The following is a 22,541-nucleotide window of genomic DNA, read 5'->3' as shown; positions in this document are numbered from 1 at the left end:
ACTGAATCTTATGCTATATAAATAGGCACAGTATATTGCCTATTTATATAGCATAGGATTCCACATACTTTACTAACTGCTTATTTGAAAAGTAATGGTTCTACCTTAACTGGAGAATTGTCCCCAATTTTAGGAAGAATGTGAAGGCAATAAACAACATGCAGAAAAGATGAATAAGAATGACTCCAGAGATAAAGATTTGGAGGTGCCAATGTTGGATTGGGGTGGACAAAATTAAAAATCACACCACCAGGTTATAATCTGACAGGTTTATTTGGAAGCACAGGCTTTTGAGGCACTGCCTCTTCATCAGGCAGTTGTGGAATAGATCTAAAAGACAATTTCTCGTAAAAGGGTTACAGTGTCATGGAGCTGAAGCTATCTTGAGAATGTAACAAAATGAGTTCTGGGATTTACATATTAAAGAACCAAAACTAGCATATCCCATTCTAAAAGATGAAAGACTCAATCTAAGTTTGTTTAATATACCATTATAGCTCCATAATACTGTAACCCTTTTGCAATAAACTCTGTCTCTTATAGTCCTGTTCCCCAACCACCTGATGAAGAGGCAGCGCCGTGAAAGCTGGTGCTTCCAAATAAACCTGTTGGGACTCTAACCTGGTGTTGTGTGATTTTTAACATTGTTCAGAGATAAACAACAGTTAGAAGAGCCTTCTTGCAGAAATAAATTTTATATAAAAGTGTTCAAAACTGTTAAGTGGGAGAAACCGCTCCTGTTGGTCAAACGTTTGTGAGCCCCATACCACCCAGCCCCTTGGTCAGTGAACTGCGAGCATAGATGAGTCTTTCAGGTCTTTAAAGAAACTATCTCAAACCAACAGCTAGGGCCTCCACAAGAGAACCTTGTGGGTGTTTTCTGGTTCCTTCATGTTCTTCATGAAGAATGAACACTGACCCACCCAACATAAAAGAAACATTGGGAGTAACGAATATAGAACTAAACGTATTTCACCAGTGTCATTCCATGTTGTACAACAGCATCATGCCATCTAGGCAAGTCAGCATATGTAACAAAACACATCAGTTGCAGTTCAAAATGAATGACTACAACACAAAAAAAAAAATCAGTGGCATCAGTGCATTTATTTTGATTTAAAAAGAAATTAAATTTGTGTATCCATTACAAATCATTAAATATACCTTTACACACTGGCTATGCAAAGTACAGAATGGATACAGAAACATAATAAGGCTCTGAAGCATTCTTCAGTTTTGTATTGAAACAGCAGTCACGACAGTAGTCACACTTCCACTGATTTTAATCCCAAATTTCCAGCACTACATTATGCTTTTGTCGCAAAATGCATGTCTTTTTTACTGCACACTGTAAATTGCAGAATTTGAGTAATAATCTGCTCCACATTCTGATGAAATGCAGAAGTTTTCAGTAATTTAAAAATGAATTTTGTCATCTCCTGCTGTTTGTGGCCTCTTATTAGCTAGCAAATTCTATTGTTATCCAGGAGGATTACTACAGACAACAGTATAAATGACATCAGCCACAACTGGCAAAAAGCCAAGTGCAGCACTCAGTAAAGACAATAGAAAGAAAATCAAATGTAGAACCAATTATTGATTGATATTTCTTAACATCATTCTTTCTAATCCTCATCTGTCAATGCAATTTTCTGTATGAAAGGTTATATTGAGAGAATGGACATTAAGTATATAGAAAAGAAGTTAGCCATCTTGGACACACAATACAATATGACAAAGTTCTCTGTTAATGTGGGGGTAGCTGGAGTAGTGTTGACTGCCCAGACGGTAAATAGGTTACATTACGGGATCTTGAGAGTTGGAAGGCAATGTCTTCTGCTGCTTCAAGCCGCCTTAGTTCAATCAAGCCATCGCCAACTTTTGAGAGAGAGTTAGCTATCAGCTCTGCAGCTTTGGAGTCTCCTTCGGCAGAAATCACGGCTGCCTTTTTCTGTTGCTCAGCCTAGCAAACCAGATGCAAGTGTTGTGTTAATTAAATAGATTTTACAGTATGAGCAGGCATATTTGGGGATGTTAAACAGTGAATCGTTAATTGTTAAGTGCCAGTCTCACTATGCCTTTAAAATTTCAAACAGATTGGAAAAAAGTTGCAATAGTTGGGCAACAGCAATTTTCAGGATATTATTTAAGACATTGCTCTTCATCAGTTTTGGTAAATAAAGTATATTTAAAATGAAATGTATGAATATTTTAGTTTTAGAAGGCATGCCTGTAATCATTCTGAACTGTGAATACTGAGAGAATACAAGTAGAATGAACTCACTTCCCTGCTTTTCATTAAGCCAGCAGAGCCCACCCAGAACCAGTCTGCAACACAACTTACTGTTTTCAACAAAGACCATAAGAAAGAGGAATAGAAATTAGACCATTCAGCCTATAGAGTCTGCTCCATCATTCAATCATGGCTGATAAGTTTCTCAACCCCATTCTCCTGCTTTCTCCCTGTAACCCTTGATCCCTTAATACTCAAGAACCTATTGATCTCAGTCTTAAATATACTCAATGACCTGGCCTTCACAGCCTTCTGGGGCAATGAATTCCATAAATTCACCATTCTCTGGCTGAAGAAAGTTTCTCCATATTTCCATTCTAAAGGGTCTTCTCTTTACTCTAAGGCTGTGCCCTCAGGTCCTAGTCTCTCCTACCAATGGAAACATCTTCCCAACATCTACTCTGTCCAGGCCAATCAATATTGTGTTCGTTTCAATTAGATTGCCCCTCATCCTTCTAAACCCCAGCAAGTATAAACCTAGAGTCCTCAAATGTTCCTCGTATGTGAAGCTTTTCATTCCTGGGACCATTCTCATGAACCTCCTCTGAAGCCGCTCCAGGGCCAGTAACATCCTTCCTGAGATATGGGGCCCAAAATTGCGCACAATACTCCAAATGTGGCCTGATCAGAGCCTTATACTGCCTCAGATGTACATCCTTGCTTTTATATTCAAGTCCTCTCAAAATAAAATGCGCTCATTGCATTTGGCTTCCTAACTACTGACTCAACATGCAAGTTTACCTTGAGAGAATCCTAAGTCTTTGTACTTCAAATTTCTGAATTTTCTCCCCATTTAGAAAATAGTCCATACCTCTATTCTTCCTACCAAAGTGCATGACCTCACACTTTCCCATGTTGTACCCCATCTGTCCACTCTCCTAACATGTCCAAATCCTTCTGCAGGCTCCCTGCCTCCACAATGCCACCTGTTGCTCTACCCATCTTTGTATCGTCTACAAACTTAGCTCGAATGCCCTCAGTTCCTACATCTAGGTCATTAATGCACAAAGTGAAAAGTTGTGGTCCCAACGCGGAACCTTGCAGAACACCACTTGTCACGGCTGCCATCCTGAGAAGGACCCTTTTATCCCCACTCTCTACTTTCTGCCAGACAGCCAAGCTTCTATCCATGCTAGCACATTACCTCTAACACCATGGGCCCTTATCTTACACAGCAGCCTCCCGTGTGGCACCTTGTCAAAAGCTTTCTTGAAGTCCAGGTAGATAACATCCATTGGCTCTCCTTGGTCTAACCTGCACATTTCTTCCTCAAAAAATTCCAGCAGATTTGTTAGGCACGAACTCTCCATGATGAAACCTTGCTGACTTTGCCCTTTTTTACTATACACTTCCAAGTATTCAGAAATCTCATTCTTCACAGTGGTTAGTCTAATCGTTTTGTAATTTTCCGTATTGTCTTACTCCCTTCTTAAACGGGGATATCAAGCAGTGATTTTGCAGTCTTCTGGGACGTTCTCTGACTCTCGTAATTCCTGAAAGATCACCACTAACGCCTCCACTATCCCTTCAGCTATCTCCCTTAGAACTCTGAGGTGTAGTCCATCTGGTCCAGATAATTTAACTACTTTCAGATCATTCAATTTTCTGGCACCTTCTCCTTGGAGTTGGCCACCATACTCAGCTATGCCCCCTCACTCTCTCGAATCTTTGGGATATTACTCATGTCTTCAAAGACATTATTCAGCTCCTCAGTCATTTCCTTGTTTCCCACTACTATCTCACCAGCGTCATTGCCCAGCTCCCAATGTCCACTCTCTGTGCGGGGGCTCGTGTGTGGTGTGCTGCTGCCTAGTCTTCTGAATGGGCAGCGAACTAAGTGCTCACTGTGTCAATCCCATTGATCTGAAATTAGGGGGGGGGGGGGGGTGTCAGGGTGGGGCGCTCCACAAAGCTGCAGGTCCCTTACACACAAGTGTGCCCGCTCAGAAATAAGCCCTGAGACAGAGAGGGGGAGCAAGGCAGGCAGAGCGAGGAAAAAGGAAATTTCAGGAACTCCAAGCCCCAGAGGAAAGGCATTCAATCAATTAACCGAATAATCAATTATCTGAATGAAATACTGCTCGCTCATCTCATTCGGATAATCGAGGTTCCTCTGTATTTGACTCCAACTATGATTGTTTTTTAAACCTTTGCAGTTCCTGAATTGCACATAGATTCTACACCATCTGACCCTACTTCATTTCTTACAACTGACTTAATTTCATTTACTAATACGCTCCCTCTATCTTTTCATTAGGATGTATATCAGCACCAAGGTCTGATCCCCTTGCAGCCACATCTCCGTGATGCCCACTGTGTCACACCTGCCAATTTCAATCTGCGCCACAAGCTCATTTACCTTATTCTACGTTCATTCAGATATAACACCTTCAGTCCTATATTAACTGTCTCTCTTCTCATTGTCATTTGTTTGTCCAGCGTGCTTGAAGTTTGATTGTTATACACTCTATTCTATTTGTGTCTGTGTTAGAGATTTTAATAACCTCTCCTGAGTTCTGCCTCCTCTAATTTGGGTTTTCTAATTTCCCTATAACTGAGCCCCCTCCACCCGTCTACAGTCCTAATTAGACGATTCACTTGGACTCTAGGTCCAGCACGGTTCAGATGAAGACTGTCCCATCGGAACAGGTCCCTTCTTCCCCAGTACTGGCGCCAATGTCCCATGAATTCAAACCCGTTTGTCCCACACCAATCTTTTGAGCCACCCATTTACCTTCCTAATTTTATTGACCCTGTGCCAATTAGCTCGTGGATCAGGGAGTAATCCAGAGATTACCACCTTGTTGGTTCTTTTTAATTTAGCCTCGAGCTGTTCAACTCCTTTAGCTGAACCTCTGCCCTAGTTTTATCGATTGCGCTGGTACCTATGTGGACCACGTCCACTGGATCTTTGCCCTCCCACTCCAAGTGGAATACAGTTGAGAAAACAATGGGAAAATATTTAAAATTCTGAATTGCTATTGTACTTTTGGGTTGTAAAGAATTTCAGTGCACACTGGCATTTGTACCTGTGTAAAAGAAACCTAATTTTCAAAACAATTCCAAATCCAAAACACTGCAGGTGGAAGTTGCATGTGAGAAGTGAATGGAATTGAAGTTGTTATAATGCTAACCACATTGCTACTGGCCCTAAGACTTTTCTCATACATCTGTGTGGCACTGTAGTGAATAATTGTTTCTACAAGTTTCCCCAACGTTAAACTGACTGATCTGTAAGTTCTGGGCTTATTTTTCTCACACTGTTCAAAATAAAAAACTATGAAGGTTTCAATACACCAGTCCACTGGCACCACAATTGATTGATTGTGCGGATAATCAGGTGACTGTTCAGTATTGGACAAAAATGAGGTGAACATTTAAATTGCTACTGCAATTCGATGAAATCTAGAGTACTTCCACTGCATGAGGTTCTGACTTATTAGTCTCGTGGCGTTACTGTTATGCCGCTGCCTTCCCCTCTCCTGCATTATATTAACCACTTTGAATTATACAATTGCTCTTTTGTTTTAGATAATGACAATGAACAGGCCATGGAAGAACGCTCTGTGGTAAGTTTGCCTCAGGAGGCGGAATTGATAGAGAAAGACCCTGACTGAAGAACTGCACTGTGGGTATGAGGACAAGGAGGTAAGATGAGAAGGTGAAAATGACTGCAAATGCTGAAATCTGTACTGAAAACAATCAAAGCTGGAGATCACAGCAGATCAGACAGCATTCATGGAGAGAGAGCAAGCTAACGCTGAGTCTAGATGAACTCAGCATCAGAGCTCTGATGAAGAGTCACTTAGATTCAAAATTTTAGCTTGCTCACTCTCCATGGATGCTGTATGACCCACTGTGATCTCCAGCATTTGTTGTTTTCAGACAGGGTGGGACATTTGGTCAAGATATATTTTCTAAAGTCTGCAAACAAATTTTTTAAATAGTGCTAGAGCTGAGAGAATGGTGGCCCTATTGTTTGAGATTATAAAATACCTCCTCCTGCACTGTAGCACTGGAAATCGATAACAGTATTAGGCAAAACAGTCCAGACAACTGCCTCGGCCTTTTTCAAATAAACAGCCTGAAAAATATATCAGCAATGTCTTTGAACAGAGAAGGGACGACATTAAAAAGCAATTAAATGGGCAAGCATTAACAGCTATTATTTGCCACACTGTCATATAATGACAAGGTATAAAGAAAGACCTCCCAAACAAACCATGGCTACAACAAGCACCAGTTTGGTTAGTTGCTCCAAAGATTCACTGGGAGGTCTGCTGATGAACTGACCACCTAAAACCGGTCTGAGCTCACAGGAATTCTAACCATTCAGTGTCAGTGAGAGTACATACTGTCGAACAACCATTTGCTATAAAAGGTGTGCCACACTGTGGAATAGTATCTAGGTTATTGTGTAGCATTCATATCAGGGCCAGATCCTTTAAACCTAATATGGGTTCATTCATGGACAAAAGCTCGATTAATTACATGCTTCCATTTTGCAATGACAATATGAAAACCATTTCTGTTCAGTTCCCTCAAAAACATTTTAAAGCAGTCTTCAATTCACTTGGTTTGTCACAAACTAGAAAAACGTTCAACCTCAGTGTTGTATCTGACCTCCAGATTAGCTTGGAGAAAGTGGGGACTGCAGATGCTAGCGCTCAGAGTTGAGAGTATAGTGTTGGAAAAGCACAGCAGGTCAGGCAGCATCTTGATGAAGGGCTTATGCCCGAAACGTTGATTCTCCTGCTCCTTGGATGCTGCTGGACCTGCCGTGCTTTTCCAGCACCACACACTCTACTCCAGTTTAGCTTCAAAGCTCTATAAACTGCCTATTATAATTCATGTAGCTTTCCTCTTTTCCCGTGTTGTAAACTAATGCCTTAGGCTAACTACTCAAATAATTCCCAAACACCATCCTCATGGTGTTAAAAATCATCTTCATTCACAAATCTTTGTGGTATTTTTCATTCTAGCTTGTGCATTCATTACTTCATTGCATGGTATTTCCTCTACTACAGGCACCTGTATCATCAACAATCAGAGCGCTGTAGTCTGGAATGTGCCTGTCTCGTTCTCCTCTCTGAGGAGTCTTAAACAATTCCTAACTGCTCTCTGCTCCTGTGCATTGTCAGGATTTCCTTCATCTATCCTTCAACCTCATGTACTGGTGTTGCTTCCATAAAAGGCGACTTAACATGTGACATTTCCAAGGGTCCACAACGAACAACGGCATATTCAAGTCAGATTTTTCACTCATGCCTTTTGGAAGAGACTCAACGTCTCAAAGCAATGTTCCTGGCATTTGCACAGGTGGCTGCTTAGAAAACATTCAACTGCTTCATCCTAAAGGGACTGGACAGCTACTTGAGCTTTTGTGCAAAGTTTCATTCCTTAACCACCTGTTAAAGGTGTTCACCTCATTTCTATGCAAGGCAATAAAGTCAGGTGATTGTCCACACAATCAATTAATTGTAGAACAAATCCACCAACAAATTGGAGGACATGACTGCGGCACCACAGCACTAGAGAATGGCAAACATTACAATCGTTTTTGGCCAAGGGGGTGGAACCTGTAGAACAATTATTCAATACAGTGCCACAGATTAATAAGGAAAGCCATAGGTGATGTGAGTGAAAATGACACTAAGTAGGAACGTGATTGCTAAACTGGTGTATTGTGGAGTTCCCCAGGGACTGGCATTGGGGCATTTTCCTGACATATACATATAAACAATTAGGTATTAGTGTGCATGAGACAATTTCAAAATGTGCAGACTACACAACCCGAGAAAATTGTAAACAACAAGGAAGGTAGTCTACAACTTAGAAAGGCTCTTGACAACTGATGGAATGGGTAGACAGATTGCAGATGAAATTGAGAAGTGTGAGGTGCTACCACTTGGAATAAAGAACATGGAGAGACTGTAAAAACAAAAGGCACTATTCCAAAGTATGTGCAGAAACAGAGATATTCAAGTAAAGATATACAGAAGTCAATAAAGGTGTAGCAATACAAATAAAGCATACAATATTCTAGTTTTCATTAACAAGAAAATACAAGAGCAGGGAGGTGTGAAGAATTTGTCTCAGATACAGATTAGACTTCAGCTCGGTATTCAGTTCTAGGCACCACATTATAGGAAGAATGTGCATGCAATGGGGTGAAGATGTTTATGAGTTCCAGGGATTTCATGAAGAAAGCTCGGACTATTTTCTTTGGACAGAAAGCTAGGAGATTTGATAGGTTACATCATTGTGAGGAGCCCGGAGAGAGTAGATAGGGAGAACCTATTCCACACATTAAAGGATCAAGAACTAGAGGGACAGTTTTAAATATTTTGCAAATATGAGGTGAGAAAAAATTGGTGACAGTCCAGAATGCACTGTCTGGAAGTATGATGGTGGTAGCAGGTTCAATCAAAGCATTCAAGAGGACAGAGAACGGTTATTTACTTAGAAACAACATGTCAGAAAGAGACAGAAGATTGGCACTAAGTTAAAATGCTCAGAACACCAGTGCAGACACGATAGTCCAAATGGCCAACCTTCTGCACTGTAACAATTCAGTGACATTGGTGATTCTCTGCACCCTACTTAAATACTAAACAATATAAATGCTAGATTTAAAAAAAAAACAGGTCACAAATTGTCATCTTTTGTGCCAACCACTCAAGTATATAACCTATTGCAATTACACTAACCTTTTCAACAACAAATCTAGCTCGCTCAGCTTCCTGTTGTGCAACTTGCTTAAGCTCTACAGCTTCCGTGAACTCTTTGCCAAAGGTCAAATGTGTCTGTAACAAAAAGATACATTTCAAGATGAGTGATACTAAGTGAATAATCAAAAATACATCCGGCTACTCAAATAATACACACCGAGGACTGGGGCATTACAGTTTAAAATACATGACTGCTGTAATTTAAGTCACTGATCAATGAACAGGGAAGCAGGATTTGTTTTCTGCATTTCCCATACTGCAGTTTGAAGTCGATAAATTCTTGCAGATCTTGCAAGTTCACGGTCTCAAATGGTAACAAGATGCTTGTTTTGTTAAATTCACTGCAGCAAAGAGTTTTGGGTGGCATAAAGACACTGACAGAACCTAACCTGCTTTCAGATTTATCCCCTTTGACAATGGAATCTGTAATTAAAAAGCTTGAGAGAAACATGGAAAACACTAAATTATTTTCCAACTTATTGATAATCAGATTCTCAAGGTAGTAAATGCACATAGTACATGCTGTCCAAGAATGCCCCTGACAAATCTCTCCCTTAATAAGACATACACTACGACAGTTAAATCAAAATATACACAGCAATTCAAACTTCCAGATGTAACTCGCACCAGTTCTTCCAGACACAAGTCTGTTGTATTATTTACACTATATCCCACTAATTTTAGGAGAATTACTGTCCATGAGTAATCAACGTGTACCACCATCCATATTCCAACATTGAGTGTGCACAAGCTGCCCAACATTCTTTTCAAATGCTGTTAATTTTTCAAAATTAAATTATTGCTGAGTGTTTTTAAATTGGAGTTGCCAATCATGATGATATGGGAAAGGACCACAGTGAAAACCTCTTACAATCCCACTGGCTGATTGATTGTTCTGTGCTTGATGAGACTGAGCCTGTATTAGCAGGGACCAGATAAAAGTGTTATTCTGTGTATTTCAGTTTACTGAGAAACAACGTAACCACTTTGGGGCGGCACGGTGGCTCAGTGGTTAGCACTGCTGCCTCACAACACCAGGGTCCCAGGTTCAATTCCAGCAGAGGGCAACTGTCTGTATAGAGTTTGCACATTCTCCCTGTGTCTGCGTGGGTCTCCTCCCACAATCCAAAGATGTGCAGGTCAGGTGAATTGGCCATGCTAAATTGCCCATAAAGTTAGGTGCATTAGTCAGAGGGAAATGGGTCTAGGTGGGTTACTCTTCAGAGGGGCGGTGTGAACTGGTTGGGTCGAAGGGCCTGTTTCCACACTGTAGGGAATCTAAGGAATCTAATGTAAACATCAGAGGCTCTGAAAAATCAGAACTAATTATTGACTCCCATAGAAATCAAATTCAAACCTGGAGTCAGGTTCCATTGGGCCTCTTTCAGCACAATTCTTATTTAAAAATTAAAACGTTATACCTATAAAAGTTAGAAACAGTACAATCTCTATTTTGAATGGTTAAATTCCACATGACAACTGAAATAACAATTAAAATAAAATAAACTTGAAATCAAGACAGAAAACTCTAACATTCTAAAAACGATACCTCTATTGTTCATTGAGATTTTAACTTTCTAAACATAGTCTGGGACTGCCACAATGTTAAGGGTTTAGATGGAGAGGAATTTGTTAAGTGTGTACAAGAAATTTTTTTGATTCAGTATGTGGATGTACCTACTAGAGAAGGTGAAAAACCTAAACTATTTTTGGGAAGCAAGGCAGGGCAGGTGACTGAGGTATCAGTGAGGGAGCACTTTGGGGCTAGCGGCCATAATTCTATTAGTTTTAAAATAGTGAGAAAAGACAATTTTGATGGTATTAGGCAAGAACTTTCAAAAGCTGATTAGACGCAAATGCTCACAGGGACGGCTGGAAAATGGGCAGCCTTCAGAAATGAGGAGCAAGAGTCCAGAGACAGTATGTTCCTGTTAGGATGAAAGGAAAGACTGGGAGGTAAAGGGAATGCTGGATGACTAAAGAAATTGAGGTTATGGTTAAGAAAAAGAAGGAAGCATATGTCAGGTATAGACAGGATAGATCGAGTGAATCCCAAGAAGAACATAAAGGCAGTAGGCAATACTTAAGAGGAAAATCAGGAGGGCAAAAATGGGACATGAGGTAGCTTTGGCAAATAGAGTTAAGGAGAATCTAAAGGGTTTTTACAAATATATTAAAGATAAAAGAGTAACTAGGGAGAGAGTAAGGCCCCTCAAATATTAGCAAGGCGGCCTTTGTGTGAAGCCGCAGGAGATGGGGAAGATACTAAACAAGTATTTGCATCAGTATTTACTGTGGAAAAGGACATGGAAGATGTAGAATGTAGGGAAATAGATGGTGACATCTTGAAAAATGTCCATATTACAGAAGAGGTGGTGCCGGATGCCTCGAAACACATAAAAGTGGATAAATCCCCAGGACCTGATCAGATGTACCCTAGACCTCTGTGGAAGCTAGAGAAGTGATTGCTGGCTCCCTTGCTGAGACATTTGTATCACCGATAGTCACAGGTGAGGTGCCGGAAGACTGGAGGTTGGCTAAAGTGGTGCCACTCGTTAAGAAGGGTAGTAAGGACAAGCCAGGGAACTATAGACCAGTGAGCCTGATGTTGGTGGTGGGCAAGTTGTTGGAGGGAATCCTGAGGGACAGGATGTACATGTATTTGGAAAGACAAGGACTGATTAGGGATAGTCAACATGGCTTTGCATGTGGGAAATCATGTCTCACAAACTTGATTGAGCGTTTTTGAAGAAGTAACAAAGAGGATTGATGAGGGCAGAGTGATGGATGTAATCTATATGGACTTCAGTAAGGCGTTTGACAAGGTTCCCCAACGGAGACTGGTTAGCAAGGTTAGATCTCATGGAATACAAGGGGAACTGGCATTTGGATACAGAACTGGCTCAAAGGTAGAAGACAGAGGGTAGTGGTGGAGAGTTGTTTTTCAGGCTGGAGGCCTGTAACCAGTAATCCTGGAGTGCCACAAGGATTAGTGCTGGGTCTTCTACTTTTCACCACTTTTATAAATGATTTGGATGTGAGCATAAGAGCTATAGTTAGTAAGTTTGTGATGACACCAAAATTGGAGATGTAGCGGACAGCGAAGAAGGTTACCTCAGATTACAACAGGATCTTGATCAGATGGGCCAATGGGCTGAGAAGTGGCAGGTGGAGTTCAATTTAGATAAATGAGAGGTGCTGCATTTTGGGTAAGCAATCTTAGCAGGACTTATACACTTAATAGTAAGGTCCTAGGGAGTGTTGCTGAACAAAGAGACCTTGGAGTGCAGGTTCATACCCTTGAAAGTGGAGTCACAGGTAGATAGGATAGAAGGAGGCATTTGGTATGCTTTCCTTTATTGGTCAGAGTATCGAGTAGAGGAGTTAGGAGGTCATGTTGCAGATGTACAGGACATTGGTTAGGCCACTGTTGGAATATCGCATGCAATTCTGGTCTCCTTCCTATCGGAAAGATGTTGTGAAACTTGAAAGGTTTCAGAATGATTTACAAGGATGTTGCCAGGGTTGGAGGATTTGAGCTATTGGGAGAGGTTGAATAGGCTGGGGCTGTTTTCTCTGGCGCGTCAGAGGCTGACGGGTGACCTTATAGCGGTTTAGAAAATCACGAGGGGCATGGATAAATAGACAGAGTCTCTTCCCTGGCGTGGGGGAATCCAGAACTAGGGAGCATAGGTTTAGGGTAAGAGGGGAAAGATATAAAAAAAAGACCCAAGGGGCAACATTTTCACGTAGACAGTGGTACGTGTATGGAATGAGCTGCCAGAGGAAGTGTTGGAGGCTGATACAAGTGCAACATTTAAAAAGCATTTGGATGGGTGTATGAATAGGAAAAGGTTTAGAGGGACATGGTCTGTACTGGGATATCTGGTCGGCATGGACAAGTTGGACCGAAGGGTCTGTTTCTACGTGATTCATGTCTGCGACTCTATGGCCACTAGAATCCAGACAAGGACAATAGGATTGGAAGTGAGCAGGACAATCTGTTCTGCTGATCGGGATTCAGGAACAATGAGATTACTCTGTTATTAACTATTGTAAATTCTCAGAAAGAGACCACCAAAAATGTCTTTTGTAAAGGCTGTGGGAGTATGGAATACATCCCATTAGAGATTTGCTATGAGGGAAAAGACAAACATTTTTAATGATCTTAAGGAAATCTGGATAAATATTATGAATAGATGAAGACAGAAATGTGAGCTGGGCATGCTTGGGACTGCTTTAACATAGCAACAAGCCATAATAGGATGAATGACCCCCTTCAGCACTGCAGACTTCTATCGTAGACACTTTACTGCAGCAGCTTTGGATTCCGACATCTTTCAGATCAGACATTAAATGAAAGCTGCTGTTTGTCTGTTCAGTTAGAAGTTAAAGGTCTATTGGCATCAAACAAGGAGTTCTTCCAACATTTTTCAAGTCAGCTAATGTCAACAAAACCTGATCATCCAGTCACTTAATTAATTGGCTGTTGATTGGTGTTTGCTGTATATAATGTACTGCAGTATTTGTCTTCAACAATAATTATGGGGTCATTTAAAAAGGGAATTTTTGTTTTATATTGTCAAGAGTTACACAAAACTTCCCCCTAAAGAAAACATACTTTTTTTTAATGTTGAATTACAAGAATAAAGCAGTTTACTACAAACAAAAGGCAGCAAAGAAAGAAGGTAGAAATTTGAATATCAATACCAGAGACACATCATCCAGGATGAGTCCAAAAGTGGAAGCTCTCTCAGTCAGATCCTCGCTAACCTGTCTGGACACAAGTTCTCTCTGTGTGATGAGTTCACCAGCATCAAATCGGGCCTAGAAAACATCCAATTCTTAATTAACAAGTCAACTCCTTCACGAAAAGAATCAGACGAAATCAGCATAATTTACACTTCAAATTAACACAAGTGTTTATAACAGTGTGAAATGATTTCATTGGATGCAAGTTTAAGTCAAATCCGGGCAGAAATGTGGCAAAAAATTATATTATAATTCCATTTTGAAATATGACAATTTAAAGTGAATGGGCGTAGTCACATTCAAGACACAGACACAAACTTTGTTTAAATGGTGAAGGATTACTCCGACACTTTAAGCTGTCTGTATACAAATATCTACTCCACTGCAATATTATATAACTTGTCTGCAAAACATCAGGCTCAGAGATTTCTTTTAATTCAGTGAATATGGCCTTTGCTTGCTCGGACTGCAATTATTGCCTATCCCCCGTTACTGTTGACAAAGTAATGGTGAGTTGTTTCCTTTAACTGCAGCCAATTTGGTGTAGGTGCACCCACAATGCTATCAGGAAATTTCACGGTTATGACCCAGCAACACTGACAGAACAAAGATATTTCCAAGTCAGCATGGAGTGTGGCTTGGAAGGGAAACTTGCAGGTGGCGGTGACATTCCTTTGTGTGAACTATTTACTGCATTGAGAGGATCTCTGTCCCTTGCTATTTAAAAAGCTTAATTTTAAAAATTTAAATTAAGGAAACCCAGGCTAAATGTTAACATTCGAGGTGACAGCATTACCAAAGAAAATAATAATCCACACTTGCACAGTTATTGGCTATGAATCCATGCCTGATTTATTCTGATTTGTTAATATTCAAATCAATGAGACAGAAAATTCACAACCCTCCTTATCTACTTGAAGAAACAGAACCCAAGTCATAAAAGTACAAATGCATTACATATAAGCAATTTTTTTAATGACAATTCTATTTTGGGCATAAACCTGCCTGTAAAGTAGATTAGAACTCAGGTTGTAAGTTTGCTTGCTGAGCTGGAAGATTTGCTCTCCAACGTATCATCACCATGCTCGGTAACAATATCAGTCACCCTCCGGTGAAGCGCTGGCATTCTGTCCCGCTTCCTCTTTGTGTGTCGTGGTCTGTTGTGGGGAGTGATCTAATTTACGGTCCCTTTTCTCAGAGATTGGTCAATGGGGTCCAAATCGACGTGTTTGTTGATGGAGTTCCGGTCTGAATGCCAAATCTCTAGGAATTCCCGTGCGTGTCTTTGTTTAGCTTGTCCCAGGATAGATGTATTGTCCCAGTTGAACTGGTGTCCCTCGTTGTCTGCACGGATGCTAGTGATAATTGGTCACGTCTTTTGGTGGCTAGTTGGTGATCATGTACCCTGGTGGTTAGTTTCCTACCTGTCTGTCCGACGTAGTGTTTGTTACAGTACTTGCAGGGTATTTTGTACATGACATTCATTCTGCTGGTTGTTGGTCGGGTCCTTTACAACATTTTCAAGAACAATGCATACCTGATAAGCACAGTCTGCCGATTCGACAACAAACCTAAACAAGAGGACACAACCCGCCTACAGACTCTAGCCACATTACCATACATTAAAGACACCCCAGAGATGATGACCAGATACTCTGGCCCCTTGGCATCATGGTAGCCCACAAACCTACCAACACACTGAAACAGCTCTTGAATCTACAGGACCCTGAGCCAACCAGCGGAACGAACTTCATATACCAAAATACAATATACAATATATAAAGACTGCAACAAACACTACATCGGACAGGCAGGCAGGAATCTAGCCACCAGGATACATAATCACCAGCTAGCCACCAAAAGGCATGACCAACTCTCCCTAGTATTCTTACTCACAGGCAACGAGGGACACCAGTTCGACTCGGACAATACATCTATCTTGGGACAGGCTAGAACAAAGGCACGCACAGAAATTCCTAGAGGCCTGGCATTCAAACTGGAACTCTGTCAACAAACGCTTCAATTTGGACCCCATTTACTAAAATCTCAGAAAAAGAACCAGAAGTGTGATCACATGCCACATAGTCCACGACACAAGTAGCAAGCAGACAGAACACCAGCGTTTCAATGGAGGCTCACTGATGATGTTACTAGCATGGTGACGAAACGTCTGAAAACAAATCTTCCAGCTCAGCGAGCAAAATTACAACCTAAACCACAACTTGAGCTACAAATCTTCACAAAAATCGTAGTGATTTAGAATGTTACACACAAATATTAACAACTGGCCACATTCTTCTCTACAAAACTTTCTTCCAAATTTAATCCTCACTAAATTGCAAGTAAATAGTGGAGTAAATAGCAGAAAAATGGTTGCAAGGCAGGCAATATGCATTGACTGGTGCTGGAAAATATGCACATGTAGATGAGTCCAGACAAGTGCTGGTCAATGTACTAAGAGTAAAAGTATTTTTACTTCTAGTATTCATCCAGAATCCGCTCCTACATAACTGTGAGACACTTACAACGACAGACTTCAGAATTTCTGTTGTGATGGATGGCAGTACTCTCTCATCGTAATCTTCACCGATGCTGGTGTAAATCCTCGGTAGTTGGTCTGTCACTGGCCTGAATAGGATACGCAGTGTGATGTTTACATTCTGTAAATCTGTAAAACAATGAAGTTCAGCGTCTGATTTTTATGCAAAGTTTCCGTGGATACTTCTTAAAATACGTAAAAGTAGAAAACTTTCCTTAGCACACAGCATTTCAAGTTTATTCGTGGAGTGTCGCAGGTTTACCTTTATTACATGGACACCAAACCACTTCTCTTTATGAACTCACCTTTGCTACCTGTGATGACGGGAACGTTTCGTGGTCGTGATCGGCAATCAAAGATAATTGGTCTCTGTACCCATGGAATTAGAAAGTGCGTGCCTTCTCCAGTAACAACATCTTGAACACCACGAAATCGATCAAATATCACTGCTCTGTGTCCAGCATCAACTAGCGAAATAAAATTGGGTGTTACTGTACCAGCATTATATATATTGATGATTAATCTGTGGAGTCATTTAGCAGCAGTTAATCATTAGGCAATTAAATGCTTATTAAAAGGCAGGTTTATTCACAAACCAATGGAAAACAAGTGACCACCAGCAATTACCTTGAAAGGAAATTTATAATATCAGCCAAAGACAATTCTGTACCTCATCACTTTCCACTAATTGCCCCATTTTTCTACTGCTCCTATAAAGAGGCCAATGTTTGCCTCACTGTATTCATGGGCCAGGAGCATTTCGTGTAATGTCTGCATCTAATAGCCATCTGTGCGATATTGTGTTTATAGGTCATCCTTATTAACTCACTCACTAGCTCATTATATTCATTAATACTGGGTTCCTGTTTCCTCATTCATAACCCTTTACTAACCTGTTATTTACTGTAACATGGTTTCAGTAGTTCTGTAGTGTATTTTACTATCCTAAGATGGATCAAATTTAAAACAACCCTTTCAAACCCATTACAGTAGGATCTCGATAATCCGAATGAGATGGATGGGCCGTATTTTGTTCGGATAATTGATTCAATGCCTCTCCTCTGGGGCTCTGAGTTTTCTGAAATTTCCTTTTTCCTCGCTCTGCCTGCCTTGCTCCCTCCCCCTGTCTCAGGGTTTGTTTCTGATTAGACACACATTTATGCTGATCACAGAACACCAAACAGTTCCCCAGTTAGTATGTACTTGTTAAATACCTTTTAACTGGGCCGTTATCCCTTTAAGAATCTGTCAAAACAGCACTTAAGTGAAAATGCATTAAAGAAAGAAACTCACACCCGCAAATAACAAACAAATCTCACAACCCAGCTGCAGTAATCAGTTTAACATCCTTTATTCTTTTATTAAGTGCAGGTACAATTTCTACTTATTTACAGCTTCTAGGCCTAGCATTTTTTACTAACATTTACTAACTTAAAAGAACTTAACTTCTTGGAAGAAAGCTAGTGCTTCCAAATAAACCTGTTGCACTATAACCTGGTGTTGTGTGATTTTTAACTTTGTGCACCCCAGTCCAATACTGGCACCCTCAAATCATAACTTAAAAGACAAAAGGACTAACAGCTCTTAAATTATGTAAGCAGACCGGACAGACTCTTAATCCTATCAGGAATAGCAGCCAGTACTTAGCACATGTTTTGACACACCTCCTGTCGCCCAGGCAAGAAGCCCCTCAAACCTTTGTGTACTATAGATAAAACAATGTAACATCAGAGTAATGGAATTTTAATATATGTAAGAACCGTGTATAAGTAGGCTATTGTAAAAACTGTATTTCGGGATTCTATTGCCACCTTGAACTTGTGCTTCTTGCGGAATAAAGGCTATTTTTGCCTCTCACCAATTTCATTCGTTATTTGAACACTATCTCAACACCATCCCCCAATACCTTTAAGAAAGATGAACAACTTTGAACTGCTGTGTGGTGTATCTACACTTACTTATGTATTCAAGAATTTAAACCCGATAACATTGAAGGAACAGCCATTATGATTCCAAGACAGGACGCAAAGAAAATTGGATATGATATTGGAGGACGTGGTGTGCAAAATGAGACTGCACCCTAATCCTTCGAGGTAGCAGGGGTTGCAAGCTTGGAAAAGTGCTCTCAAAGCAACCTTCAAAAATTTCTGTAACGTACCTTACAAATACATCATAAAGTTAGTGGTGGTGGGAACAAGTACTTACGATGCTAAGCAAGTGGGCTGCTTGGCCTAGATGGTCTTGAGCTCAAATGCTTTTGGCAGTTGCACTCATCCAAGCAAGTGGATAGCTTCCCATTATATACGCAATACAGGCCTTACAAATGGTGCAGAGATTTTGAAGAGTTAGAATACTCAACCTCTGACCTGCTCTCGTAACCACTGTATTTATGTACAGTTAATATGAATGCAAATTAAAATGCTCACCATCATGTCAGTTATTCATTATAAAAGCCTGCAAACGACATGCAGATTTAATTGAACCTATGTGACCGCTTCATCAGATTGGGGTTCACCTTGTGAAAGTACCAGACAAATACTCCTCTCCCTATCATCAGGGCAGTATGGAGTGACACTCCATATAACACTACAGTAAAGGCATTACTGTATGAGAAAGGATTTTAGTGGGACGGGGCCCAATTTTAAAGGAGGCCAGCCTGTTTAACGTTTTCTCCCAGCACAGAGCATTAGCCAATGGAGCACATACTGAACTGAGGGCTTGCCTCCATTATGCAGCCTACCAGGTAGAAAACAAAGCTGGTGGGATTCCCTTCCTTTCAGATCCTATGGTTCAATACATACCCACACCAGGAGAACAGCAGCAGCAAACTGTTTGCAGAAACCTTAGAGCTGCTTGCAGGAGGGGGGTTAAAGGCAGTGTTCTAAAAAAAACTTAATAGGATTAAAATAATAGTTATACTGAAAAGCAAACAGAACCTTCGAACTTCTCAATCGCCTGGATCTAACGCTCTAACAAGACCACTATGCCACAAGCACCATATGAGGGTGTCACTTGGCCTCAGTTACCTCATTACAACTGCATTAAGGAGTAAGACCTCATGGTAGGGTGAAGGGAAACAAATTAGAACATAGAACATAGAACATAGAAGAATACAGCGCAGTACAGGCCCTTCGGCCCTCGATGTTGCGCCGATCAAAGCCCACCTAACCTACACTAACTCACTATCCTCCATATACCTATCCAATGCCCGCTTAAATACCCATAAAGAGGGAGAGTCCACCACTGCTACTGGCAGGGCATTCCATGAACTTACGACTCGCTGAGTGAAGAACCTACCCCTAACATCAGTCCTATATCTACCCCCCCAATGCACACCAATAACCCTATAAATGGGACTGGTACTTTAAAAAATAATTATACAATCAGCTAGTTTAGCTACAGTTTAAGAGTTTGTCATTAACTAAACTTTAAGTTTACATTAGGAAAGAAATGACCTTTTCAGCTTTAATGTCTGAATCAATAGCAGATTATGCAACAAAGGCTGAAAAAGGGGACTACCATGCAGCAACTTTAGCAATGAGAACACAATACAGAAGACCAAAGAGTAAATTAATGCAAGACAATTCTGAGACACAGCTTTAGTCATTCTTGCTAAATCTGCCTGAAAGACTGGAAGTGAAATTCAAGCAGGTAGGTGCCATGTATTTTATAGCCTTTCCTGGGAATTAAAGCCACAATAATACAAATAACCTTAAATTTATCCACACATATGCAATTCACTAGAGATGGTCCAGCAAGAGTTAATCTGAAGCTTGTATGCTTAAAGGGGAAAGAAAAACAGCTGTTCAATGGACATAACAATCTTCTCATATTTTCCAAAGTAAGCTGGAGTTGACCAGCAATCAAAGATCTTACAGCGTGAAACCATGCTTAAAAGGGAGTGCGTGCGCACACGCAGCAGTACAAATGTATTACAAGTCTACATTTAACATTATTTGTTAAATTTCCTTTTTACTCATTGGAAGGTTAGATTCTTGCTGAGGTTTGGTGCTATGGTGGTGACTATTCAGGATTTGAACCTTGATCTTACTTGATATAATAATGCACTAAAGCATGCCTTTACTTAATTCTGTACTACAAATACATTAAAACAAATTGCATCTCAGCATATGTCCTGCTATAGTTTCACATTGTAACTACCAGGAATGTAGAACTTCAGTTTAGTAGAAAACTAAGAAAAGCTGGGGCTGTCCTCCTGAAAGCAGAGGAAGTTCAGTGTATATTTAATGGAGCCACTCGAAAACAAGAACATTTTTCGATTAAAAAAAGAAATTAGTCTGGTTTCAGGAGGACCAATAACCAGAGAGTACAGTTTTAAGGTCCTTGACAGGAGGTAGCAGATTTGTAAACCCAATTAAAAACTTTATTTATCATTCTCATGGAAAAAGATTGAAGTACAACATTGTTCATGGAGACCTTCAGATAGACAATCTCATCTTAATATCTGGAGATGGGTATTTCAATGATTCATTGTTTATTCACTTCTGAAAATGGGTTGAAAAAGCATTTTCCATTGCTGTCAGAAGTGCAGCTGCATTTTAAATTTTTAGAAGGATGATGAATGTTATAGGTCAAGTAGCCATTGTCCCAGAGACCCTTGGGACTGCTCATTCAATAGAGACAAGCGACTAGTGGCATGTTTAACCTGACAGTCACCACACCTAAGGTGAGGAATAAGGTTGAGAAGGTAGGAACCTCATGGTGACCTTAGCTGGTACAGGATTGGAACTTTTGGTCTTTACATCACTCGCCATCTGAACAGCCAACCGAGCTAACCGACTCCCTCTATGAAGAATGAGAGATTTTAGTTTTGGGTTGCATTTTGAGAAAATTGATAAGAAAAGAGGTGTAGGTCAGATCATAGATGCACTTGAAAGCAGTTCATTTAAAATGAAATGGGAGGATATTAAATCTCAGTTTTAGGACAGAGATAGAGAAAGAATACATCCCACAAAAATGCAGTGAGAAATGCCTTCTGTTCTCTACACATATTCTTTTTTCTTTACTCCTTTTCTCTAGGTGGTTCTTGCAGCATCAGATTGTGCATCACAGTAAAGTAGCAAAGATACCACAGATGCTGGAAATTCGAAATAGAAATGTAATATGTTGGAACTACTCAGTTGGTGAGGTAGCATTGCAGAGAGGGAAAAAGTGTGCCACTAGACTTTGATGCCATCATAAACAGTGGTGATAAACTGCATTATTCACATTCAGTCAATTTGGCCTGGAAAAGAGCACATTTGGTTTAGTTACTGTATGTAACAGGCCGTTGTGATGGTATAACTATCAAAAAGGTTTTACCTTTACTTCTTCCACAATTTATCTTTTATAATTGCTTGAGTGTTTGTCTGGTTTGTAATACAACTTCCAGTCCCAGCCAAAAGGTTTATCATCAGGCCCAGATGTTTTCAATGCAAAGATGGCAAGTTCTAAACTGCTCTTTCCTTTCATCCTATCAGAAGCCCAAAGGCCAAGGAGACATAACAACACCTCCTCTTCCTCAGGCAGCTTAGGAAATTCAGCATGTCCATAAAGTCCCTCACCAACTTCTACAGATGCATTACAGAAAGCATGTACTCCAGGTGTATGATGGCCTGGTATGGCAACTATTTTGACTAGGGCTGTAAGAAACTAAAGTAGAATGTGAGCACAGCCAACCTTCCATCCATGGACTCCATTTACATTCTCATTGCCACAGAAAGGCTGCCATCACCATCATCAAAGATCCCTCCAAAACTGGTCATGCTCTCCTACAACTGGTCCATCAGGCAGAAGTATGGGGTGTGTGGGGTGGGGTGTATGGGGGGGGTTATGGGGTGTGTGTCGGGGGGTGGGGTATGGGGTGTGTGGGTGTGGTGTGGGGTGTTATGGGGGGTGGGGGCGGGGGGATGTGGAGAGGGGAGTGGGGGAGGGGAGGCTCACCGTTATAAAGCGCCGAGTTGACGACTCCTCCAACAACGGCCAGGCCGAGGCCAAACTTGCCAATGGTTTCCAACACTTTCGTGGCCATTTCCGACGTGGGGAAAGGTGAAGGGCCGAGGGCCGCGGAGGGGGTGCACCGATCGCCGGGCCTGAAGGACAGAATCAACCAAACGCCCGTCAGCCAGGCCGCACGGTCACCTCCACGGGGCAGCTACGCATGTTCAGTGCCCCGTTCACTCCCACAGTAAAACCGCACTCCATTGGCTGGTGAATGCGTGATGAT

At 40.9% G+C, this 22,541-nt stretch overlaps 1 protein-coding gene across 1 annotated transcript; it reads right to left on the bottom strand.

Annotated features, from left to right (window-relative positions):
* Positions 1-1,088: 1,088 nt before the first annotated feature.
* phb (prohibitin) lies at positions 1,089-22,486 on the bottom strand. Its single transcript, XM_072561735.1, has 6 exons — positions 22,259-22,486; positions 16,621-16,782; positions 16,302-16,444; positions 13,735-13,851; positions 9,004-9,099; positions 1,089-1,963 (listed from the first exon to the last, which is right to left on the bottom strand). Exons 1-6 carry the CDS (start codon positions 22,344-22,346, stop codon positions 1,748-1,750), a joined length of 822 nt encoding a protein of 273 aa, XP_072417836.1. The 5' UTR covers positions 22,347-22,486; the 3' UTR covers positions 1,089-1,747.
* Positions 22,487-22,541: the final 55 nt, after the last annotated feature.

The sequence above is a fragment of the Chiloscyllium punctatum genome, chromosome 42, assembly GCF_047496795.1.
Source record: "Chiloscyllium punctatum isolate Juve2018m chromosome 42, sChiPun1.3, whole genome shotgun sequence".
NCBI classification, from domain to species: domain Eukaryota; kingdom Metazoa; phylum Chordata; class Chondrichthyes; order Orectolobiformes; family Hemiscylliidae; genus Chiloscyllium; species Chiloscyllium punctatum.
Note: the sequence above shows the minus strand (reverse complement) of the source record. Positions and strands in the feature narration are given on the sequence as shown.

Excerpts from the sequence above, each read along its gene's own strand:
- phb (XM_072561735.1), bottom strand. The coding sequence starts at position 22,346 with ATGGCCACGAAAGTGTTGGAAACCATTGGCAAGTTTGGCCTCGGCCTG. Across the intron at positions 13,852-16,301 it reads AAATTCTGAAGTCTGTCGTT|GCCCGATTTGATGCTGGTGA; the intron begins GTAAGTGTCTCA and ends GATGTTTTCTAG. Across the intron at positions 9,100-13,734 it reads TCCTGGATGATGTGTCTCTG|ACACATTTGACCTTTGGCAA; the intron begins GTATTGATATTC and ends TTTTTGTTACAG.